Source organism: Cariama cristata, unplaced genomic scaffold (genome assembly GCF_000690535.1).
Source record: "Cariama cristata isolate BGI_N322 unplaced genomic scaffold, ASM69053v1 scaffold2608, whole genome shotgun sequence".
Taxonomy (NCBI): Eukaryota; Metazoa; Chordata; class Aves; order Cariamiformes; family Cariamidae; genus Cariama; species Cariama cristata.
Genome location: NW_009631463.1, coordinates 12,094 through 22,994, shown reverse-complemented (window position 1 = coordinate 22,994; position 10,901 = coordinate 12,094). Strand labels below are relative to the sequence as shown.

Below are 10,901 nucleotides of genomic sequence, written 5' to 3'. Positions count from 1 at the left end.
CCCAGAGCTGAAGGCAGTACTGCGGGGGGGGTGTCACCTCCCTCAACCTGCTGGTCATGCTGCTTTGGATGAAGTGTCAAGCTTTATGTGTGGGATACACAATGGCTGTGGGGTTTCTCTCCTTCAGGCCATGAGACAGGCAGTGAAAGTGTTGAAGTGAAGAACAGTGGAGCTTCCCCCTCGAGTCTTTAAATGAGGTCATCTGCTAGACTGTGTCCTTCAGTTTTATTATGCCCCAAAATACCCTGTAGAGATGACAACAGGCATTTGCTAGAAGAGCACTTCAAGAAACATAGGTTTAATGCTAGTGAATATTTTGGGGCTGGGAGGAAGCAGCCAAAAATGATCACAATGCTCAAGGGAGCGTGTGTGGCAGTGATGAGGAGGACCGAAGAGCAATGTTGAGAATGACAGATCCAAAACACTGATCTGCAGCAGTGTGGCAGTGTTCGAAAAGTTGGAAGCCTTAAATGTTTTTTGTTTTGGTTTGGTTTTTTTTTAGATAATTTAAAACTGTGCATGTGCATGTATGTCCTTAAATGTACATTCTAAAATTTCTGACAAGTGGTAGCCAGATGCTAGGGGCTTGCAAACAGGCTCCCCATAGGATAAAGAATTATTAATATGGGTTAGGCTTAGTTTGATTATAGTGTCTTTTATTTCCAGTATTGGAGCAGGGATAGTCCCAAACAGTGTGCAGAGAGCAGTCACCAGAAATTTGCCTACAAACACGGAGAATAAGCCAGAGAGCGCTCACCACAGCCCACCGCTCTTAGTAACCACTATTAATGTAGCATTCCCTGGAAGGCTGAAAATGCATTAACACTGAGGAAAGGCAGTGTGAAATTCCACGCACTGACATTCTCTGGTGAGCCAAGTGCTCCTGCTCAGAAAAGTCTCTGTTCTGGATAATCTCAAATACAACCTTGTGTTCCTCCAGCCTGCCAGGCGATGGGGACAGGGATGATGCTGAGCTCCTGGGCCACCTCTTCCATTGAAGAAGTGGCTGAAGCTGCTCCAGCTGGCCTTCGCTGGCTGCAGCTTTACATGTACAAGGACCGGGAGGTTACCAAATCCCTCGTGAAGCGTGCGGAGAGAGCAGGCTACAAAGGGATCTTCGTGACGGTGGACACGCCGTTCCTCGGCAGGCGCATCGACGACGTGCGCAACAAGTTTCAGCTTCCTCCCCACCTCAGGTAGATGCCCACTGGTGGGATGTGGGATGGGTGTGTGGCAGTACTGTGGTCACCATGAGGTGCTGTGGGAGAAATTTGCCTCTGGCACAAGGAATTTCTTCCAGGTGCCACACGCTGCACTGGGCAATAACACTGGGGAACTGAGTATTTCTTGCTGTGCTTGGGCTATGATCTGCTTTGGGTCAAAATGAAGCTTTCTTGGCTGTTTGCAGACTGTAAAAGATGCTGTGTGCCCGGCAACGTGAGGCTGCAGACTGCTGAAGTTGAAGAGATGGGGCATTTCTTTGTACGTTTGTCAGTATATTCTTGGATGTCTCCAAAGCTCAGCTTGACGCAGCCCTGTGCAACCTGCTCTGACTTTGAACTTGGATGCAGCTGCAGAGTTGGCTGTGCTCTGAATGGGGGCCTGGACTAAGGGGACCAAAGCTCCCTCCCAACCGATATTGTGGTCCCTTCTGAACTATGTTATCCTATGACCCTGCTGGGGTCCAGGGCCATGTTGCCAGCAACCACAGAGGCCCTTTCCAAGCAACCTCAACTCTTTTTTTCAATCAAATACAGAAACACATGGGTATCAGTCTTTCTAAATTCTCTCTGAGGGCAATTTCTACCCCGCCATGTGTTTTGGGACATTTTCTGTATCTCAGAAGAATTTGTGGCCTCATGATCGACTTCAGCACTAATTCCAGTTCTTCTCTACTGCAGGGCCTATGCAGCATTTAATTTCAATGGAGTTATCCAGCGGTGTTGTAAGGGCACTGATTTCAGTAGCCTTTTGCAAATATAAATTGGTAGACTGTGGAGACCACCCTGACAAACGTATGCTGAAGTCCTGGCACAGTGTTAGCAGCCGAGGACTGACTGGAAGAGCATTTAGAGGATGGGATATCCAGCACTTGGGTTTGCAAAATGGAGCTAAAAATCTTGCGAGAATCTTGCAAGTAGGTCTTGGTAGTGACTGCAGTCTGCCACAGCATATATTAAGACTAAGATTACTGTGTTTGCTCTTATTTAGAGCCTGCAAACGAGCACAAAAATGGAAAGAAAAAACCAATTATAGCTGATGGTATTTTTGAAGCAGATTAACTTTGATTTGAGTTCTGGGTGAAAGGTAGTTTTGAATATTATCAACAGATCTGAAATGCTCTTCCTATGTCTCCTAAGACTGTTACGTTATACTGTGTACATAGCATATGTAACATGTACATAACAAGAAATATAATATCACATCCTGAGGTCTTTCTTCTTTTTCATAATATTCAAATTGAAGGTAAGCCATGGGACTGTGCAATGAATCTGATTCTTTACCTCGCAGGCAAAAAAACCTCCAGAGCTTGGGGTGTTGGATCTCCCCCATACGCCTGTACTTGAAGCTAATAGATGATGTGATGAAGGTCGACATAGCAACCTTAACTCTGCCTATGATTTCTCTGTTAAAGTACAATATTATGAGGAAAGTACCAGAAAACAAAAAATCCCTGACACATCTAACGTTAAAATGTAGCACACTGGCATGCATATGCCCCATATAGTAATCCTGCTATAGATCTGTAATTGATAAAACATTATCGATACACACTGTCACTCTACTTAAAAAAAAAAAAAATTGGAAAAAAAAAATCTTTAAATACCTTTCTTATTTTAAGGGCAGTATCATTTTAAGGCCTGGGGTTAAAGAAAGCAATAGAGCATTTCTGAAACACTTCGACCCCACCTGACCAAACTGTAACAAGGTTTTGTTTGAGTGAACCAAATATGAAATAAAATGAAGTTGGAGTAATCTTTAAAAGTTTGAATTAGTCACTTCAGATGTCAGAATGACACTTGGACAGTGTTTTGTTGCAGAGTTGGCGGTGAAACTCTCCTAGCGTGGGGCTCTGCTCAGTTATGTGATAACTTTTTCTTGGCTTCAGGTTTTCAACAAAGTTTCAAAGCAACAACAAGGTGCCATTGTGCTCAGAAACGTATGTAAGGCAACATTCATTCAAGTGTTGATCTGCATTTCACAGGCCAAGAAAAACAACAGTTATTTATATAATCTTATCCATGGTTCTGTTTTTCTCTGGGTACCCCACCCTCCACAAACCAACAGCTGAAAAGCTGGATCTTGCTGAGAGCCTGCTCCTTTCTCATTTTCTTCTGGGCCTGGAGCTGAACAAAAAGCCATGTGAAATGCTGCTTGTTGCAGGCATGAAATCAGCAGTGAAACTAGCCAGTTTCCATGGAAAAAACCCTGTGTGTTTCCCAAAATGTGGAATATAAGTATAAAATAGTGCAACGTGGAATGTAAGTATAAAATAGTGCAATGTGAAACGAGAGACAGTTTCCATAGAACAGAGCAATCAGCCTCCTGTGGGACATGGGTGTCCTTGGAGGTATTGGTGTCGCCGATGGTGGTTTAATGTTTGTGAGCACTGGAGGCTGCTTCAGTTTTCTAATACAAGCACAGCCTGAATTTCTTTATTTGCCCTCCTTTGGCCTTCTCCTGCTTTGTCTAGTAAATCTGTGAACTCTTTGGTGCAGGGGCTGTCACTTGCCATTCAGTTCCTAGAGCCTGTGAGATTGATGTGGTGCTAAAGAGCGAATAATAACTAATATTTTCATATGAACTTCATTTTCCCTCCTACATTTTACAAGGAAACATACAAAAAAGACCCAAGGTGAACTGCCTGGATGTTAGTCTTGACAGAGAGATGAAAATTCTGAATTCTTTGTAAAGCTTCATGCAGATGTATCTAATTCATGCAGCTTAACAAAATTTCCCCTTTCTTCTTCTCCCCTTCCACCTTCCTGATCTCCTATTCTTCCAGTAGCTGAATCCCCTGGATTTGGGAAAAAAAAAGCAAAACCAAAACCAATTTTGCTACATGAAAGCTAAAGGGGGTTTTGCTGGTGAGTAGAGGTGCACCTCTTGACTTCAGTGGGTCTTGGGTTAAGCCAAGCAAGATTGGTGTTCTCTTCTCACATCCAGCCTGGACCTCTAGGGTTGGAATGTCCCACAGCCTCTGACGCATTTATCCTGCCAGTACTCCTGGCAAATACTGTTGGTCCTATTTTATGGTGGGAAACTGAGGCAAAATGAGTGGTTAAGTGTCGTGCCCAAAGTCACACAGGAGGTCTGTGGGAGGACAGATGCTTGTGCCCAAATTAGCACTCTCACTGCTGAGTTTTCCTCCTGATTGTGGATTTGGTGCCGAACCTTTAGATTTTGGACTTTATCCTATTTCTTTTGAAAGAACTAGGACTGTTGACTTGGGCCAGAGAAACTTGCACAATGTTATCAAGTGCTTTGCCAGCCAAAGGTTTTGGCTTACCTAGGATTGTGATCTGACATGCTGGGATAGGCTTTTTTTGCTCCTGCCCTGCAGTATAGCAAAGGTTTAACACAGGTATATTGAATGCTGGCATTAGGGACTGATTTGTGGCTACAATGAATCTTTCTCAGACTATTTTTCTATGTCTTTTGTTGTTTTAGGTTAAAAAACTTTTCAAGCAGTGACCTAGCATTCTCCTCAGGGAAAGACTTTGGAGAAAATAGCGGACTGGCTGTGTATGTAGCCGAGGCGATTGATGCAAGCATCAATTGGGAGGACATCAAATGGCTTCGAGGGCTGACCTCGCTGCCCATCGTCGCGAAAGGAATCCTCAGGGGTGCGTAGCTGTGCTGCTTCCCGTGGGGAAGGCAAGACATCCCTTCTCACAGAGGCACGAGGGAAGGAAAAGCGCTTGTGCTGGGGAAATTTCTATAGAATTGCATTACCTTTTAATGCAAGCATCTGCTTTGCCAATATGGAATATGGTGGGATGCATGTTCATATTTATGTGCTGTGTTAAGTAGGGAAGATTTACCAAAACAGGCCCAAAACAATCAAAAAGAAAAAACCTTCTTTTCCTCATGCGTGGTTAGGAGCCCAGTGATGAAGACGCTTGCAGAAGCAGGTGTTTAAATAAGTACCTGGAGTGGTGAGATGGTTTGTGTGGCTGTGCTACAGGGTGTGTCTACCTTGATGTTCAGTCGGTAGGGACCAGAACCGCTGGCCACTAAACTAGTAAGGTGGTCAGCTGGCATTGCATCAGTTATATCCGAAATCAGCCGGGAAGATTGAATTTGCTGTGTTCATTGTGCCTGTAAACTCTGATCTGAGTTGTATACAACTTAAAGGAAAGCTGGACTGCCATTCTGTCAAAAGAGCACTGAGCACAGTATAGTGGTTTCATTAAGTATGGATTATTATTGTAATCAGGCCCATAATTTTGACTTGGAGAAAATCATTCAGCAAAATAATTTCTTAGTGATGAATTCCAGAACATAGTAGAGAAAATACAGGCTAGCAACCAAAGTGGCTGCTAATCCAAAGTGATAAAAAGTTCTGCTCCAATATTTCAAACTACTTTTCTGCTTAAGTTTGCTTAAATCTTAAGCATTTTCTGCTTAAAGATAAAACTTTTTTCTGTGTTGAGATGGGGCTTCGGAAGGACGAAGCCCTAAGGTGGCTTTGCGGTAGCTGGCAATGTTTCTTTTTTAGTGATGCCAAAATTTCCCTCATCACGGTGTCAATAAGCTCTTAGTTACGGGAGGGCATATCTTGTTAGTTAGTTTGTTTGTTTTTTCCTAGCTGATGATGCTAAAGAAGCTGTAAAGATTGGGGTAAATGGTATCCTGGTGTCCAATCATGGAGCACGACAGCTTGATGGGGTCCCTGCAACTGTAAGTATTGGTGCCAATATGCACCAGCGGTCTCTGGTTTTCTCTACCTTTTGGCTTCTTTGCTTTCTCTGAACACATAGTAACTGGAGGAAAAACACTGTAAATATGTGTGTTATATGCATTAACCCATGAGTGGTAATCTCTCTCCAGTTCTCTATGTATGTCACATCATACTCTGAGTTACACAGCCTCTCCTTGGTTAGATCAAACGAAAAAACCTACATAGGAGGGTTTGAATGGGGCTGTTTCTTCAAGCTACCTGGGCACCCTGTCCTTGCCTGCAGCACCCTGCATGGAAATCTAGGAAAACAATTTCAGATAGACTATTATCATCAGTTACATTTTTAGAAATTGGAAAGTCTGTAAGAAATTTTTTCCAGTCTTCTCTTTTATTTCTCCTTCCTCATCCTTTTTTGAAAACCCCTTGCTGCTGTTTGCAGCACGCTGAAGGCTATACTAGAGTTGTTTTTTCCCTTTTAATATTCTTTAGAGGATTCTGAAAAATTACAGAGTTATGGAACAGCTAAAGGCAGAATGAAACTCTCCCTTTTTCTCCTTTCAAACATTTTCACCTTTGGAAAAGGTACAGAGTGGATAAATTACAGTTTTTTCCTTTTCCTTGTTGTGCTACCCTTTGCCTTTTCCAAAGGTGAAAGGGATTTGAGAAGTTCTCTACTGACAAAAAAGAAAGAAGTAAAGGAAAATGAAAAAGTATGTGTCCAGGCTGAAGGAAAACCCCCAAAATTCCAGTCATCACTCATCTTGCTTCATTTGGTGTGGGAAAGCTGCACAAGTAAAAAGAAAATGAAAGGGAGGAGAATCAAAGCCCAGTTGTCACTCTTTCAGTATTCCTAATGTGTCCTTGATGAAAAACCTCCTGTTTTCCATGATGATTCTCGAAGGGAGAGGAGGACAGCTAAGCCCTTTTCCGCTGAGGAGCATTTTGCACATGAAGCCTTATCTGCTCAGCTCTGCCGCCCCATTGGCATGCCCCCTTCCCGGAGCACTTCTGCTCTCTGCTTCTCTCCTCAAGAGCTGCTGTGGATTTCCCCAGCCGATTTCCTTCACCAGCAGATTTTTCAGGTCTTCACGTGCGCCCAGCGATCACCTGGTTGTATTGGCTGCTTCTTTGCCAGCTGAGCCCTGCATTGGGGAGACAAATGCCAGCACAAATGGTTTTCTAAATGGTTAATGAAGTTAAGGCATTATCCTCTGAGATGCCCTTGCCTGACTGTCTCCAGGTACCCCTGGGGACTGTCAGGAAAAAGACCTCCTGATGTCAGGGCTTCTGTAGTTTCAAACAAGAGACTGAGATTTTTCTTTTTCAAATGTGATTTTGTGCTGTTGGAAAGTGTGCAGCTATTCAGTTTTAGACACCTTAAGGGGAACTGAATTTTCAGAGTGTGGGTGCCTCATACTTCTGAAATGAATTTTTCTTCTTTAGCTTCTGTCCTCTTTATCTTCTTGTCATCTTTTGGGAATGTATTCCCCAATTTCACTAAAAGTATTTGAAAATCCTGGGCAAGTCTGTGTGTGAGGTAATCCAACAGGAAGAATGTATAAAGATATTAAAACATCATTTTGAGAAATGAGAAAGCTCAAGAAATATAAACTTTTTGCCAGCTGCAGTAGAACAGAAACTAAACTTGCAAAGTACTTGTTATGAGTTATTCCTTTGGAACACCACAGCGCAGAGGAGAAGGCACTATTAAAGCTGGTGGGCTCACTGGATTTTATAGTACAAAGAACTACATTTCACAATGCAATTTTTATAATGTAAATATCTGTATCAGATCACTCTAAATGTCTCTGTTTTAGAAACATAATAATTTGCTGTAATTTCATGGGTTTTCAGAACGTGAGCTGAACCCAAGCTGGTTAATATTTCCAGTGTCTAGTTACACATTGAGGAAATCTATGTTTTAATTATGGTTTGCATCATACTTAGTTATTACAGAACTTTAATGTTGGTACAGTTTGTCGGGATGTAGAAAGTGGTCTCCGTACATGGAAATAGATCCAAAATATGTTTGGCAAGAGAGCAAAACCAAAGGGAGGAGAAAAAAATCACAGCAAGTGCCAAACGTCAAGAAAATTTTAATCCAAATCTAAAACAAACTGCACTTTCAAGTTTCCTCCTCCCCCCCCCCATCTCCTAGTCATTTTTTATCCATTAAAAAGGAAATGAATTACATCCGTATTTGAAATACATGAATTTGTATGCCTTTTGTCTTACTGCCACGCACTGTTTCCAGTCTCCTTAGGACTTGTGTCTTTCCTTTTCATCAATAGGAACTATTTAGGCATTATAGGAACAACTACCGTGTAATTAATGCTTGAGGCTTAAATTAGGAGACTCATCTGTCCATTGGGACCTCTTGCATGGTGTGGACATGTTACTTAGCTCCCTGGTTACTTACTTGTAACTTGGGAACAGTAAAAATCCTTTTCTCCCTTAACTTTATCACTGGTGTAGAGGATAAGTAGAGCTTGGTGAAAGTTACATACGCGTGCATTAAAAGAAAGCATTTCCTACCTTGTTCAAAACTCAGAGAAAAGCTTATTTTTTCTCATATGAAGAAGTTTCCTCTACAATTATTCCTGTAATCAGGATGTATTTTCAAAAGGAAAAATATATTCATAAAAAATTTTCAGCCAACTCCAAGTTCCTCAGGACATATCTTTCTCTTACTCCATGTCTATAGGTACAATGCCTGCCTCTGGGCTCCTGGATGCTAGCTGGACCTTAGTGTAAATGAATAATAAATTTAAACAATAAAGCGAAGACGGTTATTTTAAAAGTTAAAGTGATTCAATTTCATCCTCAAATCAGTGAACACTGTAAGTTTGACGAGTAATATCAAGGAAAGGTCTCTGTGCTTGCTGTTTCTTCTGTTCTTTGGAAGCATCGGATACATGTCATGGGATCAGATGGCCATTTTATGTGACCCTGCTGATTCTCACTCTATTTATGCGACTCTCCAAATAAATTTGACCTTTGTGTATATCTGCAAACATGCTAAATCACTGCTGTTTTTCAATACAAAGCTGTGTTATTTGTGCATAGTTAGGCATGCAATTGCTCCTTTAGCTTCTTTAAAGCTTGGATCCTGTATATAAGAATTCATTAAAAAAAAAAAAAAGGGTTATAGAAGCAGACAAGCTGTATTCCTGGTTTCACTCTTTCAGATTGATGTCTTGCCTGAAATCGTAGAGGCTGTGGAGGGGAAGGTGGAGGTATTCCTAGACGGTGGTGTAAGAAAAGGCACAGACGTTCTCAAAGCACTAGCTCTTGGTGCCAAAGCTGTATTCATTGGAAGACCTCTCATCTGGGGCTTGGTTTATCAAGTAAGTTAGAAAAAGCTCAAACTTATGCTTTTAGATACCTAGACTCGCTGTTTAGCCTTAGTGCATGCATATATGTGTCTATGTGTGCACACAGGATGGTATCTGAGTGTGTGTGTATCCAGACCATCTAATCTAAAATTTGCTATGACAAGTACAAGTACTCGGGAGTTACGGTTGTGCATAAAACTTTGTTGGCACACATATACATGTCTGTACCTACACGGATGAGCTATATGTACATATAATGGTCCATATTGTCTCCTAATCTCCTAGGGTGAAGAAGGAGCAAAAGAAGTTCTCCAAATGCTGAAGGAAGAGTTTCGCCTGGCAATGGCACTGACAGGTGAGCCATCAAGATTTCCTCTCAGTAATCACATTTTCTCATAGCTTTCATTTACCCTGGGCAAGCTACTATAGTAACTTACAGAAGGGAGATGGAAATGTTTGCAATATAAACAGATTAGGCTATGGAGAAATGGGAAAAGGACTTCTTGTTATTCCTGTCTTATAGATGGGGAACTGAGTAGATTAAGTAAAAACAATAATTTTTTTTTTTTTCCACAAGGAGACCAATAAATCTGTAGAAAAGTAGTGGCACCTCCGCCACTAAGGGGTGCTTTTCATCTGACAGAATGTAGGTTTCTATGGAACAGAAAAAGAGAAGGCTTGGAGTGGGACAGAAAAGCAAGGCTTTCAACCAATATGTAACTTCTCCTCCAGGATGCCAGAGAGTAGAAGAAATTGGCAGGACGCTGATACGAAGACATCAAGTATTGTTTTCCAAGATTTAGGCCTGAAGACTATTGCCTTGTGTGTTGCCTGTTGTACCGAAAATGTGCTACCAGACAAAAAGCAACTGCGTTTGTTCTTCGGGCCTCATCCTGCAATCCTGACCGAGAAGGGGTGGTCTGTTGGAGATCGCTTGTTCAAGAAAGTACTTGAAGCAAATTTTACAGGTGTTTCCATATTCTCCTAGGCTCTTAAGGAAAGCTGCTCTACTGGGAGATGTGATTAAAGATTGGCCTTTATACAAGACCAACATAGAAACTTCAAGGTGTTTTGCAACAAATGCTAATATTAACTTACATGCCTGGAAGTAACTTAGCTGTTAAAATGAAACTATAAACAGAAATGTTTTGATAGCAAACAGCTATCAAAATGCAGAAATTTAAAATGTAAAAGATACTTCTTGCTCACTGTTTAGAGAAACTACACTGTTTGTAGAGATTAAATCTTGCTTTCTTATGAACATAGTGTCATTTCCTTAGTGACTATGTGCTATTGCTTTATAAGGATGTGGGCTCATAGCACGCAGGCTATAGGAGCCTGGAAGACTCTTAGTTGTAAAGAACTGAACAGCAAAGCGAAATTAGGGAAACTGCTGTTTAAGTGATACAAACCCCTTTGTAATCGGACAACCCGTTATGTATGTGCATCAGGTGTAGGTCAGATCCTTTGGCTGGTGCAGATCCTTGTAGCCCTGTTGCCTTCACCAAACTGTGCCGACTGCACCCAGCTGGAGCTCCGAGTCACGTTGTTCACCTGGATTCATTTGCTGACAGTGGCAAGTGAAGGCTGATGCTACCTGGGGGAGCTTGTAGGATTTGCAGCCATGCGCAAAAGAGAAATGTGAATAATTGAGGTATTAA

General features: G+C 41.9%; 1 protein-coding gene across 1 annotated transcript in view; it reads left to right on the top strand.

Annotated features, from left to right (window-relative positions):
- HAO1 (hydroxyacid oxidase (glycolate oxidase) 1) overlaps positions 1-10,043 on the top strand; it is a 26,350-nt gene extending 16,307 nt beyond the window's left edge. Inside the window, exons 3-8 of the mRNA XM_009705952.1 lie at positions 941-1,196; positions 4,672-4,847; positions 5,813-5,904; positions 9,094-9,252; positions 9,526-9,595; positions 9,973-10,043. Of these exons, the coding sequence (XP_009704254.1) occupies positions 941-1,196; positions 4,672-4,847; positions 5,813-5,904; positions 9,094-9,252; positions 9,526-9,595; positions 9,973-10,043 (824 nt within the window). The remainder of the gene's footprint in view (positions 1-940; positions 1,197-4,671; positions 4,848-5,812; positions 5,905-9,093; positions 9,253-9,525; positions 9,596-9,972) is intronic.
- Positions 10,044-10,901: the final 858 nt, after the last annotated feature.